The sequence below is a fragment of the Lissotriton vulgaris genome, chromosome 2_1, assembly GCF_964263255.1.
Source record: "Lissotriton vulgaris chromosome 2_1, aLisVul1.2, whole genome shotgun sequence".
NCBI classification, from domain to species: domain Eukaryota; kingdom Metazoa; phylum Chordata; class Amphibia; order Caudata; family Salamandridae; genus Lissotriton; species Lissotriton vulgaris.
The window spans coordinates 1,822,731,688-1,822,758,431 of NC_141687.1; the positions used below are offsets into that span (position 1 = coordinate 1,822,731,688).

The following is a 26,744-nucleotide window of genomic DNA, read 5'->3' on the forward strand; positions in this document are numbered from 1 at the left end:
ATTCTGGATTCGTTGTAGTCGTCTCAGGAGCTTGGTTGTTCCTGAGGGCGTTCCTGTAGTAGTCTGCTGGTGATGAGGGCCTGGGTGACAGTTTTTCTTGTGGGGGGGGGAACAATTTGAAGATCCTGCGGAGCATTCGAAGGGTGTTGAAGCAGGACGCGGAGACTGCGTTGACTTGCCTGGTTATGGAGAGGGTGGAGTCGAGGATCACCCCCAGGTTGCGTGCATGGTCTGTGGGTTCCGGGACTGTACCTAGCGATGTGGGCCACCAGGAGTCGTCCCAGGCTGATGAGGTGGGTCTGGGGAGGAGGATCTCCGTCTTGTCTGAATTCAGCTTCAGTCTGCTGTCCTTCATCCAGTCGGCAACGGCCTTCATTCCTTTGTGGAGGTTGGCTTTGGCGGTGTGGGGGTCTTCGGTGAGGGATATGATCAGCTGGGTGTCGTCGGCGTAAGAGATGATGTTGAGGTTATGTTGTCGTGCGACGTGGGCGAGCGGTGCCATGTAGATATTGACCAGCGTCGGGCTGAGGGAGGATCCCTGTGGGACGCCGCAGATCTCGTGGTTTTTGAGTGTAAGGGTGGGAGGCGGACGCTCTGGGTTCTGCCGGAGAGGACGGATGTGGTCCAGGCCAGGGCCTTCTCTTGAATTCCGGCGTCATGGAGGCGTGCTGATAGGGTTCGGTGGCAGACTGTGTCAAAGGCTGCTGATAGGTCCAGGAGGAGGAGGGCGGCTGTTTCTCCTTTGTCCATCAGGATCCTGATGTCGTCAGTGGCGGCGATGAGGGCGGTCTCTGTGATGTGGTTGCTGCGGAATCCAGATTGGGAAGGGTCCAGGATGTTGTTGTCTTCGATGTAGCGGGTTAGCTGTTTGTTGACCATCTTTTCTGTCACTTTTGCCGGGAACGGGAGCAGGGATTCACATATATGTGAATCAGGAGCTTGCCTAACTGATTTAGCATCCTCAATACACTAAATAACGATCAGTAACACACAACATTAACCTTTTTAATTAAAAATGTGTCAGGCCCCTTCAGAAGGCTCCTAAGATGCTTCTATTGAAGTTCAGTGCTACCATTGTAAAATGTTGCAGTCTCCAAGAACTACACAGCAGCGATGTGGTGAGTTGTCCACACATTTGTGATACTTTACTGTACCTTTAGCTCTGTAACAGACCCATTAGTGGGTCAGACCTGTTTGCAGTATGTCAGTTAAGATTCATACCTTTCTTTCCATGCCTTTGTCAAACAATCACTGTAGTCTAAATGTGTGTGCTTGTTTGTTTCTGAATATTAAGAAGAATACATACTGAAGGAACTGTTATTTTAATGTAATCTTAGTTCTCTAACATATAGGTCATCTTTGAATTCATTAACAAACCACATAATCCATGGATCCTTACTTTGGTCTTCCTCTCAAAATGCACTACCTTACTGTATACAGGTTAACTGGTCCTCTTGGGTTCTCTAAAACTGCATTGTCAAATGTTGTATGTAAAGTTTGATCGCTATGCACCATTTTCTACTTTGTTTTTAGAACAGTGTTTTATCTGCTTCCGATTGCCGCCCTTTAAAAAAAAAGTCCTGTATCACTGAGATGCTTTTTCACTGAAACGGTTTTTCAAAGATTTGTTCTGTTATCATGTACATAGATTGAGGTATTCTGTTGTCTCAATCATTCAATTAAAATTACCACGATAGCAAAATAAAATTTGAACAATGTTTTTTTACCCTTATAACTCATTACTGTGATTGTAGTAGATAAATGTGCAGATATCCTGGTGGTCTGAAGACAAAACCCCAGTAGTACAGAGACCGTAACTAATTAAAACCCTTTGCTTCCTTATACCTAGAAGTTAGGTTTTAGCGGCAACTCTGCATATGGGTTTCCTCCAGATGTAGGGATACATCACTACAGATATTTCATAACTTTATAATGCGAGTGTTGGTGGTTAAGAGAAATTCATTTATTTCCTACATTCACCTCACTTTTTCTTTTTTTATTTGTAGTGGAAGTGGAGGACTTGAAGAAGATTTCTAATTCATTGTCTGTGCTATATAGTGAAAAGCAGAAACAAGAAAAGGTAAGTAGATTGGTGGTAACCCCTCAGAAGAAATGGATAAGTACCTCCTGGCAGAGAGTAGTTTGGAGGGCAAACCTCACTCCCTCTAACAGTGACTCTACCCCAACCCTCAACTTCATTTTAAATGCATGTTCTCTTCCAGGGGATACTCCTCAGTAGTCATTAGCTCTGAATAGTCCCGCTCACGTGCAGGCACCCTGGGGCATTAACAAAAAATATATGCATATACCTTTATTTACCTTTATTTATGTATGTGTGTGTGTGTGTGTGTGTGTATATATATAGATATAGATATATAGATTTCAAATATACACGCATATATAAATTATGCAGCTTAAACCTTAATACAAGGCTCAAATATGCCTTTATTGCATTGAATTTTTTCTTTTGAAATACTTAAACATATAAAATAACATTTTCATGACAAAGAAAATGTACCTCGAACTTGTTTTAGGTTTTGACTGGCGATGCGCACGTAGTGCGCATGCGCCAAAAAACGTTATGATTTCTGTGTGGGGTCGGGTATCCGCCCCCTCCTCCCATTGGCTAGCTCCATAAATGGAGGCTAACCATTGGGAGAGGGCTCTGTCCGTCAATCTCGGACCAGATTCGGGGGCGTTCCCGAGAATTTTTGGCTTTTGGCTACGTCAGCCGAAAGCCTCTTCTCGTCAACGCCCCCGAATCTGGTCCGGGATTGAGGGCACCCGCCTTCCTGCTCCTGTCTCACGCGGCGCCCCCGCCCATCAGCCCTCCCCTACAACTAAAGACTGTTCTAACTCGGAACACTTCTATTGCTTGCCTTGTTCCATGTCTGAGGTGGGTTTCATGATCCGTCTCGTCTCTCCTTGCAGTTCAGTTCTGAATCATAGCTGCCAAGGTTTCAGATTGCTTTGTGTGACATTTTCAGAATTGTACTTTAATTATGAGTGACATTTAATGACTACGAGTGACGACGGAAGGAGGGAGACGTCACGTCCTGCTTCCAAAGCCGAGGGGTTTGTTACGGGCAAATTTGTGATGGCGCTTTAATCATGGCGCATGCAGCGCTGCCTCCTTCTGCTTCCCGCACCGGTCCGGGCTGCTGCGTGCAATCAAAATCTAATGGACCAGCACCGGTCCTAATTCAGTTACAGCTGAGCTGCACGTCACACAGTGATCGGCGATTGCAGCGGCCGGTGGTCGGAACACATCGCAAAGAAAGAAAGCGGTAACTGTGTCTTACCCTAATGGATTACAAGTAAACTGTGCCCCTCCTAACTTAAAAATTGTTGCTTCTTATAACCCTAACTGCTGCCTTTGTCGGTGCTGCTCCATTGCGGGGTTTAGCGGGTAGAGTCTTCAGGATGTCTGAGGGCGTCAGGATGCCAGAAAGAAGTCTGCACATAAAATGCGTGCTGTTGGTTCAACTAAGGGGTGAGAGGGTACAGTGTGCCCTGGTACATGTGCCCTGTTACAGCTGAAGTTACTCTCTGACTTAAGTGACATTAAGCCCACAAACTCCTGTTGAGACGGTCGGGGTCACAGTACTGATGGATTCTGTGACTATGAGTGGTGCCGCTGCCCGTCCAATTATTTTCTGTGCCAGTGGTGTCGCCAAAGTCTGTCAGCAAAGTCTCTGTGATAGCCAGTGGGTCATGTTGATGTGTGCCGATACCTGCGGGGTTGGGCAGGTAGCAGCGCGCCAACAGGGGCGGCCGCTCGGGGTTAATGATTTCAATAGTGTTAAAGTGCAGTTCGATTGTGATATTTACAGTTTTGTTAACAAGACGCTGTACTCATTTGCGTAAAGTCTTATTTATTCAGCCTATACCTATTTCCCTCATTTTCGTTGTGTCACTCGTAGTCATTAAATGTCACTCATAATTAAAGTACAATTCTGAAAATGTCACACAAAGCAATCTGAAACCTTGGCAGCTATGTGGGTGGAAGGATGAGTGGGTGGAAGGATGAGTGGGTGGAAGGATGAGTGGGTGGAAGGATGAGTGGGTGGAAGGATGAGTGGGTGGAAGGATGAGTGGGTGGAAGGATGAGTGGGTGGAAGGATGAGTGGGTGGAAGGATGAGTGGGTGGAAGGGTTTGGGTGGGTGGAAGGATGAGTGGGTGGAAGGATGAGTGGGTGGGTTTGGGTGGGTGGATGGATGAGTGGGTGGGTTTGGGTGGGTGGATGGATGAGTGGGTGGGTTTGGGTGGGTGGATGGATGAGTGGGTGGGTTTGGGTGGGTGGATGGATGAGTGGGTGGGTTTGGGTGGGTGGATGGATGAGTGGGTGGGTTTGGGTGGGTGGATGGATGGGTGGGTGGGTTTGGGTGGGTGGATGGATGGGTGGGTTTGGGTGGGTGGATGGATGGATGAGTGGGTGGGTTTGGGTGGGTGGATGGATGGATGAGTGGGTGGGTTTGGGTGGGTGGATGGATGGATGAGTGGGTGGGTGGATGGATGGGTGGGTGGAAGGATGAGTGGGTGGAAGGATGAGTGGGTGGAAGGATGAGTGGGTGGAAGGATGAGTGGGTGGAAGGATGAGTGGGTGGAAGGATGAGTGGGTGGAAGGATGAGTGGGTGGAAGGATGAGTGGGTGGAAGGATGAGTGGGTGGAAGGATGAGTGGGTGGAAGGGTTTGGGTGGGTGGATGGATGAGTGGGTGGGTTTGGGTGGGTGGATGGATGAGTGGGTGGGTTTGGGTGGGTGGATGGATGAGTGGGTGGGTTTGGGTGGGTGGATGGATGAGTGGGTGGGTTTGGGTGGGTGGATGGATGAGTGGGTGGGTTTGGGTGGGTGGATGGGTGGGTGGGTGGGTTTGGGTGGGTGGATGGATGGATGAGTGGGTGGGTTTGGGTGGGTGGATGGATGGATGAGTGGGTGGGTTTGGGTGGGTGGATGGATGGATGAGTGGGTGGGTTTGGGTGGGTGGATGGATGGATGAGTGGGTGGGTTTGGGTGGGTGGATGGATGGATGAGTGGGTGGGTGGATGGATGGATGGGTGGGTGGATGGATGGATGGATGGATGAGTGGGTGGGTTTGGGTGGGTGGATGGATGAGTGGGTTTGGGTGGGTGGGTGGATGGATGAGTGGGTGGGTTTGGGTGGATGGATGGATGAGTGGGTTTGGGTGGATGGATGGGTGGGTTTGGGTGGATGGATGGATGAGTGGGTGGGTTTGGGTGGATGGATGGATGAGTGGGTGGGTTTGGGTGGATGGATGGATGAGTGGGTGGGTTTGGGTGGATGGATGGATGAGTGGGTGGGTTTGGGTGGGTGGATGGATGAGTGGGTTTGGGTGGGTGGGTGGATGGATGAGTGGGTTTGGGTGGATGGATGAGTGGGTTTGGGTGGATGGATGAGTGGGCTTGGGTGGATGGATGAGTGGGCTTGGGTGGATGGATGAGTGGGCTTGGGTGGATGGATGAGTGGGCTTGGGTGGATGGATGAGTGGGCTTGGGTGGATGGATGAGTGGGTTTGGGTGGATGGATGAGTGGGTTTGGGTGGACGGGTGGGTGGGTGGGCGGATGGATGAGTGGGCGGATGGATGAGTGGGCGGATGGATGAGTGGGCGGATGGATGAGTGGGCGGATGGATGAGTGGGCGGATGGATGAGTGGGCGGATGGATGAGTGGGCGGATGGATGAGTGGGCGGATGGATGAGTGGGCGGATGGATGAGTGGGCGGATGGATGAGTGGGCGGATGGATGAGTGGGCGGATGGATGAGTGGGCGGATGGATGAGTGGGCGGATGGATGAGTGGGCGGATGGATGAGTGGGCGGATGGATGAGTGGGCGGATGGATGAGTGGGCGGATGGATGAGTGGGCGGATGGATGAGTGGGCGGATGGGCGGGCGGATGAGCGAGCGGACGGATGAGCGGGCGGACGGATGAGCGGGCGGACGGATGAGCGGGCGGACGGATGAGCGGGCGGATGGGTGGATGGAAGGATGAGTGGATGGATGAGTAGGTGGAAGGATGAGTGGATGGATGAGTAGGTGGAAGGATGAGTGGATGGATGAGTAGGTGGAAGGATGAGTGGATGGATGAGTAGGTGGAAGGATGAGTGGATGGATGAGTAGGTGGAAGGATGAGTGGATGGATGAGTAGGTGGAAGGATGAGCGGATGGATGGATGTGTGGGCGGATGGATGTGTGGGCGGATGGATGAGTGGGCGGAAGGATGAGCGGGCGGAAGGATGAGCGGGCGGATGGATGAGCGGGCGGATGGATGAGCGGGCGGATGGATGAGCGGGCGGATGGATGAGTGGGCGGAAGGATGAGTGGGCGGAAGGATGAGTGGGTGGATGGATGAGTGGGCGGGGATGGGTGGATGGATGAGTGGGCGGGTTTGGGTGGATGGGTGGATGGATGAGTGGGTGGGTTTGGGTGGATGGGTGGATGGATGAGTGGGCGGGTTTGGGTGGATGGGTGGATGGATGAGTGGGTGGGTTGGGGTGGGTGGATGAGTGGGCGGATGGATGAGTGGGCGGATGGATGAGTGGGCGGGTGGATGAGTGGGCGGGTGGATGAGTGGGCGGGTGGATGAGTGGGCGGGTGGATGAGTGGGCGGGTGGATGAGTGGGCGGGTGGATGAGTGGGCGGGTGGATGAGTGGGCGGGTGGATGAGTGGGCGGGTGGATGAGTGGGCGGGTGGATGAGTGGGCGGATGGATGAGTGGGCGGATGGATGAGTGGGCGGATGGATGAGTGGGCGGATGGATGAGTGGGCGGATGGATGAGTGGGCGGATGGATGAGTGGGCGGATGGATGAGTGGGCGGATGGATGAGTGGGCGGGAGGATGAGTGGGCGGGAGGATGAGTGGGCGGGAGGATGAGTGGGCGGGAGGATGAGTGGGCGGGAGGATGAGTGGGCGGGAGGATGAGTAGGCGGATGAGTAGGCGGATGAGTAGGCGGATGAGTAGGCGGATGAGTAGGCGGAAGGATGAGTGGATGGATGAGTAGGCGGAAGGATGAGTGGATGGATGAGTAGGCGGAAGGATGAGTGGATGGATGAGTAGGCGGAAGGATGAGTGGATGGATGAGTAGGCGGAAGGATGAGTGGATGGATGAGTAGGCGGAAGGATGAGTGGATGGATGAGTAGGCGGAAGGATGAGTGGATGGATGAGTAGGCGGAAGGATGAGTGGATGGATGAGTAGGCGGAAGGATGAGTGGATGGATGAGTAGGCGGAAGGATGAGTGGATGGATGAGTAGGCGGAAGGATGAGTGGATGGATGAGTAGGCGGAAGGATGGGTGGATGGATGAGTAGGCGGAAGGATGGGTGGAAGGATGAGTAGGTGGAAGGATGGGTGGAAGGATGAGTAGGTGGAAGGATGGGTGGAAGGATGAGCGGATGGATGGGTGGAAGGATGAGCGGGCGGAAGGATGAGCGGGCGGAAGGATGAGCGGGCGGAAGGATGAGCGGGCGGAAGGATGAGCGGGCGGAAGGATGAGCGGGCGGAAGGATGAGCGGGCGGAAGGATGAGCGGGCGGAAGGATGAGCGGGCGGAAGGATGAGCGGGCGGAAGGATGAGTGTGGGCGGAAGGATGAGTGTGGGCGGAAGGATGAGTGTGGGCGGAAGGATGAGTGTGGGCGGAAGGATGAGTGGGCGGAAGGATGAGTGGGCGGAAGGATGAGTGGGCGGAAGGATGAGTGGGCGGAAGGATGAGTGGGCGGAAGGATGAGTGGGCGGAAGGATGAGTGGGCGGAAGGATGAGTGGGCGGAAGGATGAGTGGGCGGAAGGATGAGTGGGCGGAAGGATGAGTGGGCGGAAGGATGAGTGGGCGGAAGGATGTTTGGGCGGAAGGATGAGTGGGCGGAAGGATGAGTGGATGGATGAGTAGGTGGAAGGATGAGTGGATGGATGAGTAGGTGGAAGGATGAGTGGATGGATGAGTGGATGGATGAGTGGATGGATGAGTGGAAGGATGAGTGGATGGATGAGTAGGTGGAAGGATGAGTGGAAGGATGAGTGGATGGATGAGTAGGTGGAAGGATGAGTGGATGGATGAGTAGGTGGAAGGATGAGTGGAAGGATGAGTGGAAGGATGAGTGGAAGGATGAGTGGAAGGATGAGTGGAAGGATGAGTGGAAGGATGAGTGGAAGGATGAGTGGAAGGATGAGTGGAAGGATGAGTGGAAGGATGAGTGGAAGGATGAGTGGAAGGATGAGTGGAAGGATGAGTGGAAGGATGAGTGGAAGGATGGATGAGTGGGCGGAAGGATGAGTGGGCGGATGGATGAGTGGGCGGATGGATGAGTGGTCGGATGGATGAGTGGTCGGATGGATGAGTAGGTGGATGGATGAGTAGGTGGATGGATGAGTAGGTGGATGGATGAGTAGGTGGATGGATGAGTAGGTGGATGGATGAGTAGGTGGATGGATGAGTAGGTGGATGGATGAGTAGGTGGATGGATGAGTAGGTGGGTGGATGAGTAGGTGGGTGGATGAGTAGGTGGGTGGATGAGTAGGTGGAAGGATGAGTAGGTGGAAGGATGAGTGGAAGGATGAGTGGATGGATGGATGAGTGGATGGATGGATGAGTGGATGGATGGATGAGTGGATGGATGGATGAGTGGATGGATGGATGAGTGGATGGATGGATGAGTGGATGGATGGATGAGTGGATGGATGGATGAGTGGATGGATGGATGAGTGGATGGATGAGTAGGTGGAAGGATGAGTGGATGGAAGGATGGGTGGATGGATGAGTAGGTGGAAGGATGGGTGGATGGATGAGTAGGTGGAAGGATGGGTGGATGGATGAGTAGGTGGAAGGATGGGTGGAAGGATGTGTGAGCGGGTGGAAGGATGTGTGAGCGGGTGGAAGGATGTGTGAGCGGATGGAAGGATGTGTGAGCGGATGGATGAATAGGGGGAAGGATGAGTGATGGGTGAATAGGGGGAAGGATGAGTGGATGGATGAATAGGGGGAAGGATGAGTGGATGGATGAGCGGGCGGATGGGTGGGTGGATGAGCGGGCGGATGGGTGGGTGGAAGGATGAGCGGATGGATGAGTGAGGATGGATGAGCGGGTGGAAGGATGTGTGAGCGGATGGATGAATAGGTGGAAGGATGAGTGGATGGATGAGTAGGTGGGCAGCTGGAGGGAGGGACGAGGGAGCGGATGTATGATGAGGTCGGCGGGCGCCTGCTTTGATAGATGAGTGGGTACCGTAATGGACAAGTGAGCAGCTGGGTGGGTGAATGAAGAGATTGGCAAGCGCATGCGTAGATAGATGAGCGGGTGGATCAGTGGCTGGGTGTTCAGATGGGTTAGATGAGTGGTTGAATTAGCTATTGTAAATGACAATGCCATTTATGTTAAAAAAAACATAAATAAAAATGTCAATAGCAATGCCAATAGCTCTAACTTTAACAAAGGCAAAACCATTGCATTGTAAATGCTTGTTGAACATAGCCTTTATTTTCAAATGGAAAAAGGCAAGGTGATAGCAGGCAGATTAGCCTAGAATATTGCATATAGAACACTCAGAAACTGGCGCCGTGCCTTGAAGACCTTCAGGACCTCCAGGCTTCCATCATGCCCCACAGGTGACAGTTAGGTCAGTTCTTTTTTGGGGCTCCTTTTGTGAGGATCGTGGAGCACAAGAAATAACATGTAAAACGAAGACATCCGTCAAATTGGCCATTGAGGGAAAGGTCAACAGCAAAAATACCCTGGTGCTCTTCAGCGTCGAAATCCCCAATGCCGAGACCGACGACAAAGTCTGTTGCGCCGTCGAAGGGGAATACTACAGGTACGGCTAAGACTTCTCACCTATCAACGTCGACACTCTCTCGCAGGTGGTCTGAGTCAGGCTCTGCTACGATGGATGAAGGCAGACGCTCTAAGACACCTCGCCGACAGGTGAGGTCGCCGTCAAACACCACCGACGTCGAAAGTACATAAAACATAGATGCCCAGGCCCGGCACCCACTCATAGCCGTTCTACTGCTTTGTCGCCGACAGGAGGGTGAGCATCGCCGTAGAGGAAGTCACCTCCGTCAAGAAAAAGGTCATCTCCGACGCCGATAAGGTAACTGGCAGGGTTGGCGTCGAGGAGGTATATGTCGAGGCCTATTTCCATTCATAGGTCTCGACCAGCCAAGAGGCTGAGAACAAATCACTCACCAGTGTCGACGTTGAGTGATCCGTCTGCATAGAGGTAGATCCACGATCTGACTGGTAAAGAGCTTGCGTGAAGTGTCATCCTCAAACTGCGAATCGTCCAGGTAGCGCTGGAGGGCTCTCCGTTTCCAGTGCACCATGCTCCACCTACTAACCTATCCCTAAGACCTCTTCTTCCCTTGGTGCCTGGCTTGCTAGAACCGGGGCTCCACACTTTCCTGGCACTGACTTCGGTGGGAGTGGCGTAATCAAGGATATTAAAGTACAGTGCTCCAGAGCAGGACCCTCTTTTCTGAGGTCTGACCCACCACCAGACTGTTATTGTATCGGCTGCATGAAATGGTCACACGGGGACCGCCTCATTTATTCCCCCTGACAAAGACAGCAAAGCCACAGACGCCATTGGAAAGAGAATGTGCAACACCTCTGCCTCTTTCATGAAGTTGGCAAGCACATCCTCTCTACTAGGTTGTTATGACCGCTTGCTGTGGGACTCTGTCTCACGCTTTACAGAAAAATTGCCAAAGGAAGATCGGCAACATTTTCAGGAGATTCTGCACGAAGGAGATCTTGTGGCGAATCAGTGCGGCAGCTGAAGCCTCAGACCTTGCTGCCTATGGCTATTCACATGGCACTTGTGCTAGGAGATCCTCATGGGTGAGACTCAAAGGTCTAAAACCAGAGATCATGAAAACTCAACCACCCCTCAATGGTACATCTCTCTTTGGCTCTCGTGCGGACGATGAGATGTCAAGGATGAAATCCGAGTTGGATACCTATGAAGCAGTTGGTTTGGAGGAAAAAAAGGACTTTCAACGTAGTTACCGACCCTATGATCGTTGTCAATACCAGCAGAGGGTTCAAACACCTCATTGGTCCTCGCAGAAACACCATGCGAGATCGCATTTCCATCAGCGACGGCCTGGTAGAGGAAGATGGGGCTCTAGACCAACCCCTCCTACTGCAAAACCACAATCTAAGCAGTGAGTTCTTGGTTCCTCCAACTCTGTTACCCACTCCGGTGGGAGTAAGTATATGTTTTTATTTGGAAGAGTGGATTAAAATAATGCAGGACAAATGGGTACTCAATATTGTGCGGAATGGGTACCCAATTTGATTAAAGTCTCCACCACCATCTGTTCCTCCTTGAAAAATCCCAGTCAGTCGGCTAGATTTGCTGCAAGAGGAGGTATCCATCCTGCTACAAAAACAGGCCATCGAAAATGTTCCCTGGTAACATCGACAGGGGATTTATTCATGCTACTTTCTGGTTCCAAAGAGGTCCAAAAAAGGAGTTCAGGCCAATACTAGATCTCAGACTCTTAAACAAATACGTCCTCAGCGAGAGATCAGGATGCTGGCCTTACATCAAATCATCCTACACATCCATCAATGGGATTGGATGTGCTCCATAGACCTTCAGGATGCATATTTTCACATCCCAATTTCTCAAACACAGGAAGTTCCTTCGATTCAGGATGGAGTCAGACCATTTCCAGTTAAAAGTCCTTCCTTTCCGACTCAAGTCTGCTCCTCGCTCCTTCTCAAAATGCATGGTGTTGGTGGCGGCCTTCCTGAGAAAGCAAAAAATCTTTGTCTATCCTTATCAAGACGACTAGTTACTCGAGCAGGCCTCTCCCAGTCTCCTGCAGAATCATCTGAGTTTCTGCATCCAAATCTTAAATCGACTGGGCCTCTGTGTGAACTTGTAAAAAGTCTATCCTAAATCCTACTCGAAGGATTCACTACTTTGGCGCTACGCTAGACGCTGCAAACACAAGAGCGTTTCATTCGGAGGAGAGACTAACATCAATACTCGACAAAGGTCGCAATCTTCTAAAAATAACTCATCCTATAGCCAGACCGGTATCATCTCTGCTAGGTTTGATGGTGTCATGCATATTAATTTTCACGAACGTCAGGTTACAAATGAGGCCTTTATAGTAAAAGCTAGAGAACCAGTGGTCCCAAGTTTCCAATGGTTGTAAGTAGACCATAACACTTCCTAACTCAGTCCAAATCTCAATAAGATGGTGGATGCAACAGTCTCATCTTCTGCAAGGAGTTCCTTTCCATCTGGAAATTCCCAGTGTCGTCAAAGATGCGTCTCTCCAGGGCTGGGGTGCTCACAAGGGATCTCTTCAGGTGCAGGGGATGTGGTCGGACAAGGAGAAGACTTCAACATGTTGGAACATGTTGGAACATGTTGGAACGCGGAGCTGTGCATCTGGCTCTCAAAGCATTCTTCCCCTCCATAGGGTCGCACTCCCTGTTGGTTCAGACGGACAACAACACAACAATGTACTACGTGAACAAGCAGGGAGGTACCAGATCCAGACTCCTGTCTCTGGAGACTCAAGCAATTAGGAAATGGCTTCTGGCAAGGAACATGTCCATATCTGCAGTCCACCTTCCAGGCTCCCTCAATATACAGGGGGACGACCTAAGCCGAAACTTCGTCGAAGCGCGCAACTGGGTGCTGAAAGAATAAATAGCACAAGACATTTTTCGGACATTGGGTTCTCCAGACATAACCTTATTCGCAGATGCAGCAAACACAAAATGCTGCGCTCTCGCGTCCAGGTACCCGCAACCAGGCTCCCGGGGGAATGCACTGTTGATAGACTGGTCAGAGAAATTACTTTACGCCTTTCCACCAGTCACCCTCATACCATTGGTGATCAACAAGCTCTACAAATCCAGGATGGAAATGATCCTGATCGCACCAGAATGGCCTCGCCAGTGGTGGTACACAGACGTGTTGCACCTCTCCTAGACACATTAGTGGAGGTTCCCATGCCTTGTTTTCCATCCCAACCTAGTGTCCTTGAGATTGACAGCATGGCTCCTGAGGTCTTACAATATGGTCACCTAGGCCCTCTCGCAAGACTGTATGCAGACCTTAAAGGAAGCGAGAAGGCCTTCGGCGAGAAAGTCATATGCTTTCAAATGTAAGCGTTTCTATTTATAGTGTACAGCTAATGGTCAGAACCCTATCAGGGGTCAACAACGGGTTAGTTTGCAATATCTTTTGTACCTAGCTAAAGCAGGCTTAAGATTTTCCTATATCTGAGTAAATCTGGCAGCAATTACAGCTTATAGGAATTCTCCTTCTCAGGCCTTCTTTCAAATGCCAGTTGTTCAAGACTTCCTGGAAGGGCTAAAAAAAGGTCTACCCTCCAATTCGGTTACCTTCCCCTACCTGGGAACTTAATGTGGTCCTTTGTAAATTGTGTCCCCTTTTGAACCCATCCACAAGGCTTCTCTATAGCACCTCTCTTGGAAGGTCTCTTCTAGTGGCAATTACCTCAGCTCGTAGGGTAAGCGAGATTCAGGCCTTATGCTCCGCAGACCCTTCTCATGTTCCATACGAATCAAGTGGTCATGCGGACTCACCAGAGTTTCCTACCTAAAGTGATTTCAGATTTTCATATTAATCAAGGTCACTCTATTCACATTTTTTCCTAATCCTACCACGCCTCCTGAAAGAGCGTTGCATTCACTTGATCTGAAAAGTGTGCTAAAATTCTATCTGGCTAGAACTAAGGATATAAGGAAGTCAGATCATCTTTGTTAACTATGGTCCAATGCGCACTGGTTTTGCAGCGTGAATCTTTCTGGATTCACTATGCTGTGCATTATTCCGCGGTCTTGTGGTTGGGTCCGGAATCGTAGCCCTTTTTTTTTTTTTTTTTTTTTTGTAGCCCTGGCGGGCATCCACTTCCCACTCTTTGGTGTATTTCCGGTGACGTCGGCACGCTTCCTGTGGAAGCACCCACTCTTGGACGCCGTCTTCAGATTCTTTTTTCCGCGGTTGGGTCTTGATCGTTCCCGAGAGGGCTCCAGACATTTTTGGAGAAAAAGAAGAAAAGACGCAGATTTTGTACGAAAAACATGGAAGACTTCAGGAGACTAAGCCATCGAGAAGAACGACGAAATAGGGAAGGAAGTTCTAGAACTTCGATTTTCCATCGAGGAATGCGAGCGCAGGGGGACCGCTAAACGCATGAGATGTACAAGACTCCTTTCAAGTTCTGCGCGAATTGCCACCACAAGTACGCACAGAAGGACCAGCACCCAGTTTGCAACCTCTGCCTACCAGTAGACCACGAGCGCAGCGACTGCTACACCTGCTTAGTTTTTACGCCGAAAACTCTTCGAGTTCGAGCGAGATAGAGAGTAGCCAACGCCACGATGCAGGGCAAGATCCAGCCTCCATCCCTTCGAGACCAGGGCCTATCTTCAGACGAAGAAGACCACCACGACGCAGACAAAGAAGACTGCTACACGGTCTTGGAGACCGATATTACGAAGACTCCAAAGAAGGTAGGAGAATCGACGGCCCCTGAAGCCTCGAGAGACCATGAGTCTCGAAAGATCGAGGGAAAATCCTCAAGCGCCGGCGCGGAAAGCTTCGGCGCCCGCACCTAAACCCAGTACCAGCGGAACCTCTGAGAAGGAGTCCCCCGCGCTGAGAGCTGAAGAACAGCTAAAGCCGTCGAAAAACGTCTCCGAAAAGGAACGTCCGACGCTGAGGGAGAAGGACCCAAAAAAGGCCCCAGCGCCGACGCCGAAGATAAGCTCGGCGCCGAAACCTTAAACGCCGAAAATTGGTTCGGCGCAAAATTTACCGCCAACGAGATTGGCCGACCCATTAGACGCAGATCTGGCTGCCGAAATGGAGAAGAGGAGGCGTCTCGAAGCCGAAATGGAAAACATCCTGCAACGAAAGAAGGATTTCGACGCAAGGATGAAAGACTACATCCCGACGAAGCCCAAGCCACAGGTGTATGAGGTGGTCGAGGAGGAAGTTGAGGAACAGTCGGGGAATGTCGAAACATTCGACGAACCGGACGAAGAAGAGGCCTTCGACTACTATGAGGACGACCGCAGGACGCTCCTGAGTTCGGCGGCCTCGGAAAGTCAGGAGATCGACTGGCAAGATGTCGACACAGAGAGTCCCAAAGTAAGCGTCAACACTTATCCTTCAAGGCCTTCGCCGCCAGATGACATGGCGTGTACAACACGGTCATCAGGAATGCAGCGGCTGTCTTCAAGGTGAAACTCGACGAAGAGTAGCAGAAGGCTGACTTTCTTCTCGAGACATTGCTCCCCACACAGACCAAGAGCCAGTACCTGCCAATGCTAGAAAGTGTCATGGCACAAGGGAAAGACTCATTCAGGGAGCCGGCTACATGCAAGGCAGTCACCCCAAGGGCTGAAAAGAAGTACAAACATTCTTCCAAGGACCCAACCTACATCCAGGGCACGGTCTCAGCAGACTCCATCATTGCTGCCACAGCAAGGAAGAGGGCTAATGTGTCTACTACCTCAGGACCACCTCCAGACAAGGAGAGCAAGGGGATGGACTTGGTTGGGAGAAGAATTGAGAGGAATGCTGCGATGCACTGGCGAATGGCCAATTCCAACGCACTACTAAACAGACAGCAGTACCAAATCATGGAGGAACTGGGCAAGTTGATGAAAAATATGCCTCAGGAATTCAGAGAGCTGAAAACCTAGTCGAAGAAGGGAAGAATGTGGTAAACTCTTGAATCAAGACAGCTCTGGACGGAGCGGACATGATGATGGGCATCACAGAAAGAAGACCAGCCTGGCTCAGGGTGTTGGGCTTCAAGCCAGTAGTAAAACACCGCATACTGAACACCCCGTTCAACGGACAGACCTTGTTCGGGGCCCCAGTAGACGAAAAGCTCAGCCAACTAAAAAAGGACAATGAAACGGCAAGGTCCATGGGGGCATTGCAGTTCAGAGGGTCCAAAAGGGGCACCCCATCACGAAGACCCAACGGCAGGGGTGGGAACCAGCCAGGAACATCGCACCAGGCGTTCCAACAATCTCAACAGGCAGAGAACCCAACACAGCAAGGCCAACAAAAGCAGTCCTGGCAATACCAGCAGAGGGGCCAGCCCTTTCGCGGGAGAGGCAATGGACGGGGCAGAATAGGAGAGGAGGTCAGCAACCCCCACCAAGTGACTTGGTCAGCCAACGTGTGCCCACCCAAATTAGAGCTCCCAGGGTGAAGCACGAGGACAGCAAGCAGGGGTCAGGCGCACTAAGTGCCTGCGGGCATGTGAGACCAGTGGGAGGAAGACTAAAACATTACTTCCAGGAGTGGAAGAAAATAACTTCAGACAAATGGGTTCTAAACATCATGCAGTTCGGATACTGCATAGAGATGGAAAAGACACCAACAAGCAGAAAGCCAAAGAGAAGGCAACTAGCAAAGAAAAAGCTGCAGCTGCTCCAAAAGGAAGTGGGAGAGCTCCTGCAAAAACAAGCCATAGAACCAGTACCTTACAGAGAAAGGAACAGAGGGGTGTATTCTACGTACGTACTTCCTGGTGCCAAAGGTAGACGAAACAACGAGACCCATCCTGGACCTAAGGTTCTTAAACAAATTCATAAGAATGCAAAAGTTCAAAATGACATCCCTGCAAGAGGTGCTCCCTCAAATGCAAAAAGGAGACTTCATGGTCACCATAGACCTAAAGGATGCCTATCTACACATACCAATGAACAGAAGTCACAAACATCTGCTCAGATTCGCCATAGGGGAACACCACTATCAGTTCACAACCCTAGCGTTTGGTCTAAAATCTGCACCAAGGGTCTTCACAAAGTGCCTAGCAACAGTTGCAGCACACCTAAGAAAAGAGGGAATACACGTATACCCTTACCTGGATGACTGGCTAATAAAAGCAAGGTCATACCAGATATGCAAGGAACATGCACAGAGAGTGACAAGAACACTGATGGACCTGGGATTCTCCATACACTGGGGGAAATCCTCAATGGAACCAGAACAAATAAAGATCTTCCTTGGAGCTCAGATAGACACCGTACAGAGCAAGGTGTTCCCAAGCGAGAAGGTCAGTTGCACTGGTGAAGGAGACGAAGCTCTACCAGAGGGGGCAAGCTCGGACAGTGAGAACAACGAGCAAGATCATGGGCATGATGGCATCATGCATTCACCTAGTGCCAAATGTGCGGCTGCACATGAGACCCTTGCAGGAGTATTTACAAGGGCAATGGTCACAAGCAACAGGGCGTTGGGAGGATCTAGTGGTTGTAACGCACGCAGTGCAGAAAGAAATGGCATGGTGGAACATGGAGAACCTGACAAGGGGAAATCCTCTAACGCCGCCAACGGTGACCATCACCACAGATGCATCCCTGAAGGGATGGGGAGCTCACATGGAGAAACTCAAAGTGAGGGGTCTGTGGACACCAGCAGATGCTATAAAGCACATCAACTTCCTGGAGTTGAAGACAGTTTTCCTTGCTATAAAAGCCTTTCAGACAAAACTGTACAACCAGAGGGTGTTGATCCAGACGTACATCACTACAGCGATGTTCTACATCAACAAGCAGGGTGGAACACGATCAGCCACTCTTTCGAAGCTGGCGCAGGAGACATGGACTTGGGCCATCCCTCTCAACATAGACCTGCTAGCCATTCATCTGCCAGGAAAGGAAAACGTAGAAGCGGATTGGCTCAGCAGGCAGACATCGGCAACCCACGAATGGGAGCTCAATGCACAGGAGACTAAAAGGCTGATCGACAGGTGGGGGACACAGTCGGTGGACCTATTTGCAACACGCCAAAATGCAAAAAGCCGAAGCTTTGCATCCAGGCGGCCCGGGCAGGGGTCCCTGGGGAATGCCCTATGGATAGACTGGTCGAGGACATTTGCTTACGCTTTTCCCCCGATACCGCTGATGCACAAGGTCCTCAGCAAGTGCAGAGCGAGCAACATGACACTGATACTGGTCGCACCACAGTGGGCCAGGCAGACATGGTATTCACAGATCATGGAGATGGCACAGAGCGCACCCCACGGATTCGGAAGGAGAAAGGACCTGCTCACCATGCAAAACGGGCAGGTGCTACACCCAGGGAGCCTGAGCCTGGTAGCGTGGCTCCTGAAGACATCGAATGTGCGCATCTAATACTACCAGAGAGCACCCTGAGGGTACTTCGGGAGGCACGGAGGCCCAGCACGCGAAAGTGCTATGTATCAAAATGGAAGAGATTCACTCTATGGTGCAGGAGAGAGAAGCTGCACAATAAGATGCAAAGGGACTCGACGGTGCTTAGGTACCTCACGCACCTACTGGACAAGAAACTAAGCTTATCCTCCTTGACCGTTCACTTAGCAACAATAGTCGCTTACACAAGAGGGGAGACTTGTAAGAGTTTCTTCACCTCACAAGTGGTTAAAAGATTCCTAGAAGGAGCAAAGAGGATGCACCTCCAAAGAGGGTGCCACCACCTGCATGGAACCTTAACCTGGTACTAACAGAACTGATGAAACATCCTTTCGAACCAATTCACAAAGCATCCCTAGAGAGGCTAACAATGAAAACAGCTTTCCTGGTAGCAATCACCTCGCTGCGTAGGGTAAGCGAACTTCCGGCGTTAACGTTACAGGAACCCTACATCCAAATTCACAATGATAGGGTGGTAATGAGAACAGACCCACACTTCATGCCGAAGGTGATGTCAGGGTTCCACATGAATCAAACTTTACAAATACCAAGTTTCTTCCAGAAACCGACAACAAGTGCTGAACGAGCTCTTCACACCCTAGACGCCAGAAGGGTTGTCATGCACTACATTGAAAGGACAAAGGATCACAGGGAAACAAAGCAATTCTTTGTTTCCTTCGCAAAGAGCTTCATGGGAAAGCCAGTAACTAAAGGAACAATTGCGAGATGGATCGCACAGACGATACAATTCTGCCCCAAACTGGCAGGGGGGACACGGGCCCACTCTACCAGGAAAAAGGGAGCTACAATAGCTTTCCTGGCCAACACACCCATCCAGGACATATGCCTGGCGGCAACATGGGCTTCAGTGCACACGTTCACGAAGCACTACTGCGTGAATATACAGATGAACAAGGAAGCACAAGTCGGACAAAAGGTGCTTCAACACATATTCAATAACCAACGCTCATCTTCCACCCAGCCGCCACAAAAATGAGAAACCGCTACAAAGTCTTTCTGGGTTACTGATATACATGTCACCTGGACCAGCTGCCAATTTCTAAAAATGTTCTTTTAGAGACAGTTGGAACGCTTACTGTGGGGACTAATTTTAGCATTTTTGGCGATCTAAATCTCCATTTAGATCTTGCTCCGGACCAGACTATCTGCACCTTCGCTACCGGTACACATACGAGAACTGGAGGGTCTGTTGGATTTCAGGAAGGCAGTTAAAACATCTTTTTCCCCAAAATAAGTTTTCCTGGACATTATTTTGCTGGGCTCTATCGTAGTCTGTTGTTTTTTAGCTGCTGGAAGCGCCGGGACGCCCCTTTGCTGGGGCAGCTGAGCGCTACATAAGCTGTTATAACATAACATACGTCTAATTGTTTGCAATTAAATGCAAACAGGACGGAAGTTCTGCTTGTCGGTAAGAACATTGACCTATGGGGCGACCACTGGTGGCCTAATGCTTTAGATAGGGCCCCGGAACCTAAGAGAGAAGTCAAGAACTTGGGAGTGTGGACTCCTCTGTTAGTTTCTGTTTCCACACTAAAAATGTTGCTGCCACATGTTTTGGCATTTTATGAGGTCTTAAACCTATTTTAAAGTTTTTCGACTCATCTACTAGACAGCTGATAGTCCAGTCTACTGTTCTCTCTCGCTTGGACTATGCCAGCTCTCTGCTTTTGGGGCCACTCGACCTGAGATCACCCATATGCAGCGCATCCAAAATGCGGCAGCTAGAGCTTTAGTTGGTCTTCCCTGTTTTGCTCCATCACCAACACCATCCGGAGGCTTCATTGGCTCCCTATGGCTCAGCGGATTCAGTTTAAGACACTATGTCTCTTTTAAAATTCTGAAATTCGCCACACCCAAAATGCTCTGTAACCTATTGACCCCATATGTCCCTTCCCGTGCATTACGTTATGCTAACAGCACTTGGTCTTGGTACCTCGGGTGAAACGCTGCAGAGCTGGAGGCCCCTCATTCCGCTATCTGGCAGCAAAGCTGTGGAATTCGCTACCGGTACACATACGAGAACTGGAGGGTCTGTTGGATTTCAGGAAGGCAGTTAAAACATCTTTTTCCCCAAAATAAGTTTTCCTGGACATTATTTTGCTGGGCTTCATCGTAGTCCGTTGTTTTTTAGCTGCTGGAAGCGCCGGGACGCCCCTTTGCTGGGGCAGCTGAGCGCTACATAAGCTGTTAAAACATAACATACGCCGTCAAAAAGACCTAACCTGTCACCTGTGGAGCAGTATGGGAGCCTGGAGGTCTTAAAGGCACTACACCTGTTTTTTCTGAGTGTCTATATGCAGCATTCTAATCTGCCTGCTATCACCTTGCCTTTTTAGGTCTCGTAGAGAGACCTATTGCAGTCAAACCAGAAAGCTGAGAATTTGTAGAAGTGCACGTGCTCGTGAACGCGCTTATATCCCCCTGCCTTGCTCTTCAAAGGCTCCCTTTACCATTTGCTCCTGCTTCCCTGCCCACTGCTTCACACTTCACGGCCGCCAGGGCGTGACTCGCATTTTTTTTTCTCTGTGCCCTCACCTCTCCAGCCCCTCCCTGCTCGCCATGCTCGTGGCAAACATTTTTCCTTTATTTTGCTCCTTTTTCTCCACTGTTTTAATTTTGTTGTTTCCTTCAAGGCTAACCAGCTTGTTTGTGGCGCACATACTAGCAAAGCTGCAGTGGACTCTGACACACAGCTTGTGATGCTGTGAACACACTTATATTTAGTGTTTTGCTTTTCGGAGCTTGGTTTTCTGGATAGTGTTCCACATTGGAAAGACTTTGTAAATCCACAATAACGGACTAGGTATGAACTGACCACAGTCTTAAACACAAGTTAGAAACAATGTCCAACTAAATACCAAGATACTCGCAGAAACAAGGGTGCACATTCACGTGCCAATGCCATTTCAGAAACACAAACTGATGTACACGCATATGAAAAGGCGTAAACATGCGGTCCAGACTGCTTCCCGTGCAGTTTAATATTTTACAGTCCAGCTCTGGTCAAGTTCGCACCTATTAGCAAGGTGGTGTGAATTACCTACCAAGAGCTGAATTTCCCAAGATTTGTGAGATCCTCTGATATCATACACAGCCCAACACTGACACCTACCGGCAGGAAGCAGAATACATTTCTCTTGGGGGAGTATCAATGTATCTATGACTTCGCAAACGTATTCTTTCGGGCCCACTCAATCGCATTCTTTGCGCGGCGGAGGACAAGCACGGACACATTTTTTATAGTCCTTGGTACAGTGCACTGACATGGTTTTTGTCTTCATTTCCGGTACCTTCATAAATGTATATTTGGACTTGTATACGCTTGGACAGCGTTAAAGCAGACACGTGCATGTTGGTATAATTTTACTTTTAATTAGAATGCACCACCAATATAAAGTGGTATCTTAACACGAACACTCAGGGAAAACCTCTTTTTCAACAACTGCCCTTTCTTGTCCCGGGCTTAAAGCACAGGCCGGGAGAGCTGCCGGTTGCCATGGAGAAGCAGCCCGACTTACAGCCACTTATTAACATTCCCCACCCCGCCGGCTGGCTCCAAAAACTTGTTTCCCTTTCAGAATGCGGGGTGGTACTGTGTACTGTGTAGGAAGGAGGGGGAGGGGGCGCTGAGCAGCCCAGCCTGACAACACTCCCTCACGCAGCCAGCGAGTCAGAGTACCTCTTGGCACAAACTGCACACCTGCTTCAGCCGCCAACCTCACTGGAGCTGGGAAAGTGATCTGTGAGACGCGCCTGCCAGTACATACAACACGTACCAAATACATTCCTTAATTCGCTTAGTAAGCGTTCAGATTGCGGCATCCGTACTTTGAAAAACAAGCATTGGCATAGCCAATAAGTCTCGCCTTTGGGACATTATAGGTGTTTAGTAATCCAGTACAATATCCTTCGTGCAACATCAACTGTTGCATGGCTAAACACTTATAAGGTCCCAAAGGCGAGACCTATTGTTTTTTTTTGTGTGCAAATTCTCTGCAAGCAATTGTAGCCATCCTAATGAGAATGACAACACTTTAAAAACTTGTTGTTTGACTAGCACAGGGCAACCATGCTTTGACTGTAGAAGCTCTGATGTTTGACCTGGTCACCCTAAGGGCGAATCCGTCTTTAAACGACCACACACACACAACACACACACAACCACACACACACACACAACCACACCCATACCCACAACCACACACACACACAACCACACACACACAACCACACCCACAACCACACACACACACCCACAACCACGCACGCGCAACCACACACACAACCACAATGTCCGTGCATACTTTCACCAGACACAGACACAATTAGTCGTCAGCACACGCTTTCACAGGGCACAAACACCACCAGCCGTCAGTGCACACTTCCACCAGGCACACACACCCCCAGCCGTCCGTTCATGCTGTCACCAGGCACACACACCACCAGCCATCAGTGCATGCTTTCTCCAGGCACACACACACACACACACACACACACACACACACACACACACCACCAGCCATCAGTGCACGCTTTCACCAGGCACACACACCACCAGCTGGCAGTGCAGACTTCCACCAGGCACACACACCACCATCCATCAGTGCATAATTTCTACAGGCACACACACCACCATCCATCAGTACATAATTTCTACAGGCACACACACACCACCAGCCGTCAGTGCACGCTTTCACCAGGCACGCGCGCACACACCACCAGCCGTCAGTGCATGCTTTCACCGGGCACACACCACCAAATGTCAATGCACGCTTTCACTAGGCACACACACACACCACCAGCAGTCAGTGCATGCTTCCACCAGGGGCACACACCACCATCCATCAGTGCATGATTTCTACAGGCACACACACCACCAGCCATCAGTGCACACATCAATTGTTAACGCATCCACAATTAACTATTGTAGCAATCGCAGTATGGCGCACTTTACTTTTAAACATATTCATCTAAAGCGCAGCATGCCATCATTGCTACAAAAATAGATTTACATTTTTTTGGCCTACAATTTAAAGACTTTTGTTGCAATTGGTGTTGCAATTTTTAGCAATGCCAATAGCTCAAACTTAATTAATGCGAGACCTATTGCATTGCAAATGCTTGTTCCCTTTGAAAATAAAGGCTATGTTCAAAAATATCTTGGAGGTACATGTTTGTCATGAAAATTTTATTTTGTGTTAGGTATTTCAGACGAAAAACTTCAATGCAATATTGGCACATTTGAGCCTTGTATTATGGTTTATGCTGCATTTTTTATATACGTGTGTATATTTAAAATATATGCATAATATGTATGTATATGTGTGTGTACACACACACAGAAGCTTGACGGGAGAGATGTAGGTTAGTATTTTTAATATTATTGCTATTCTAGTTGATACCAGTCAGGATTGAAGTGATTTGGCAGAGATGTGTATGCCTCTGTACTGGGATGCTGAGGTTGGAGTGTTGCTGGACGTAACTGAAATGGGCTATTAGCATTGTTTTGTTCCCTATTTTGTAATATTTAGAGAAACTGAGGTACATTCCAAAATTTTTGAAAGCAAAACACATGCTTCTATTTCTCAAAGTATCCAGAAAGAACAATAGTGAAGTGTGTTTTCATCATGCATGACTTTGTCCTTTTCACATCATACGAACTATATTGATAAACACTATATTATGTCTGCTTAACATTTTACAGAAAAACATTTGTTCGAAGCATGTGTAGCTGTAGATACACATGCTCTGCATACTTCCGCCATCTAGTGTTGAGTCCCTGTGTGTTAAAGTTGTTGTTCTTCGAGGAGTGACTCCTTCTCTTGGTGACAATTCGCATGGGCATTTACTCCATTGTAGATTGGTTAGTTTCCGCCGTCTGGTTTGGACGTGTTGTGTAGCACTCCGATCATGTTTTCCATCGTCATGTACTGAAAACCATAAAACATTTTCCTGTCGATTCGATGTGCTCCAGTCGCAGCCTTTGGGCTTCGCCTGTTCAGGCCTACTCTTTATTTCGCCGGATTTTACGGAGAATGCGCTGCTAATGGAACAAACTCCATTTCACTTCTGCCCCAGGTGCCACGAAAAGTACTACCCAAGAACTGACGTCCATCAGGTTTGCAACTTATATCAATCTAAAGACATTGCAGGACCATCTGGGGTGTCATGGACAGATGCAGCACAGAGATATAGCCAAAACACCCGGCATCTTTGGTCAAGATATGGGGCAGGAAAAGCATCATGAGGCCTCCCACCTTACCATCGGTCTCCAGTAACAAGATCTTCCTCCGAGCCAGCATACCCCGCGTACCCATGACTGTTCTACCTCCCAAGAAACACTGTTGTGACTGAAAATACGGCTCCTGGGCCTCCACTGCAGCAGGCCGTGGTAGGCACCGACCAGCTTCTGCGGAGGCCACGCCCTCCGGATTAGCACCGAAAGCAAAGCCAAAACACCTACCCCCTGCACCTACCAGACTCTGCATCAAGTCAAACTGCTGCCTCTTCATTTTCAAGCATCCTGCTTCCAGCATCTTGGGCTCCAACCACCTCCGCTCCGAAAAAGAGACCTACTTCGGCACCAAAGACATCAGCTTCGGCATCCATGTAGCCTCGGGACCAATCCTTCAAATCATGCAGGAGCTGCTTGTTCTGAAGCAGAAAAACTACATATACACTCTTGCATGTTCCGTCTTTAGCTCAGACTGTTCACTCTGCATCCAAATGAACTAAGCACCAGCTTTCTTTTGCAGAGGCCATAGATATACTAGTGCCTGCTAAAAAGACTTTTTTCCAGAGGTTTATGTAGTGCAAACTAGACCCGAAGGTATCGGAGTGCTTTACATGACTACCAGTTGTGTTGCAGACGGACGCATTCATTTTGTTCGGCATGCAGAGATTGTGATTTCCCCCCTCCCCCAAAAGCATCGCTGGATGTTGAGCATCCCTGCAGAGACTCTAACCCGGTTCCCCAGCTTCGAAGTCAACCGCTATAGCCGTTGGACTTGCAACCAACCCTCTGCATCCTTCTCTTCCTCCTTCTCTGCCACCTCCCTGCCACCTCCTCCCTTTTCTGTTCCACAACCTTCACCACAGCATTTAAATGTTGAACCAGAAAACATTACACCACAGGTGTCTATGATCACCCACTGATTAACATGGGAGGCGATTATTCATATCCACAGCCCCACAGATCCTTGGGATGATTGACATTGATCCCCTCTGGTCCTCTGTTGAAAGCGGCGGCTTCTTTTTCCTGCTGGGCGCGGCCGAGCACAGGGCCTTGGCAGCGCTTGAGCTTCACAAACAGGAAGAATGTGGTAGATATAGAAGGGGGGTGAGCAGGCACAAAGGTGACTTCACTGCAGGCTGGAGCAGCTCAACTTCAAAGAGCAGACACAGGAACAGCAGAGACGCCACCTCATGAGCGGAGATGTGTCTGGGCCAGACCCGCAACCACCTCCCACCACACACTTTAGTGGTGCACTGACATCACAGACCTTGCCTTACCCCTCCAGTCTAAAGCAATGCAACCCTCTTCCCTCTAACATTTAGCACTAAAGCACAAGGCAGGCCTGGTCTAGTCACATCTGCAAACCAAATACCCACTGTCCCATCACAAGTTATATTAACCACTAACGGCCAAATGGGCCCAGATTACCCCAGTCCGCTTTTACCCAGTTTAATTAGTGTTGAGATGTCTCACCCCCTCGTTTTTAAAAGTATATTGGCCCATGGTTGTAAGAAGAGCGCTTTACAGGAGACCGGATCATGTTAAACCAGGACAGATTCAATGAGGAGAAACCTTTGCTAGAGCACGCATACAATTGGGAGCCCATTGGTGTGCACGGTTTGAAAGTAAAACCGTGCACACTATCAGAGAACAGGTTTAAACAGTAGGGCAGCAAAAACAACAAGTTGATTACGTACTGCTCAGCGCAGCCAAGCGCACCCAGGTTGCTTATAAGGCAGCCACAAACTTACCGCACGCATATGCCTATTTCTGCCAGCAAGAGTATCGCTTTCCTGTAGTTTCGGCATGTTTGTTGTCTTTCATTGAGTCCCTGAGCACCCAAGCTTTACTTTTAATATTTTAAAAGTAAAGCGCGGGTGCCGCGATTACAACAAAATGAAAGAAATGGATGTTTTTTCTATTTCTTTCATTTGGGTATAATCGCGCCACCCGCGCTTTACTTGTAACATTTTAAAAGTAAAGCGTGAGTGCCGCGATTATACTAAAATAAAAGGAATTTCTCTTTTAGAGCCGTCCCACTTGGATGGGCTTGGCCTGACTTACTGCTGTGGTAAAAGGTTTAATATTATTCTTTATGGGGCCATCTGTTTCGCCCCATAAAGAAGATAAGAAACCTTTTACCACAGCAGTAAGTCAAGACGCTAGTCCATGTGGGACGGCTTCAAAAAAGAAAAGAGTACGCCACTAGGACCTCTTTTCCAATGGCTGGCCACCGTGTAGGATGAACGGAGATGCCAGACAATGGAAAAGAGGGGCGG

At 49.7% G+C, this 26,744-nt stretch overlaps 1 protein-coding gene across 1 annotated transcript in view; it reads left to right on the forward strand.

Annotated features, from left to right (window-relative positions):
* Positions 1 to 26,744, forward strand: part of EIF3J (eukaryotic translation initiation factor 3 subunit J) — a 224,217-nt gene that overhangs the window by 171,093 nt on the left and 26,380 nt on the right. Inside the window, exon 7 of the mRNA XM_086957911.1 lies at positions 2,007 to 2,080. Coding sequence (XP_086814037.1) covers positions 2,007 to 2,080 — 74 coding nt within the window. The remainder of the gene's footprint in view (positions 1 to 2,006; positions 2,081 to 26,744) is intronic.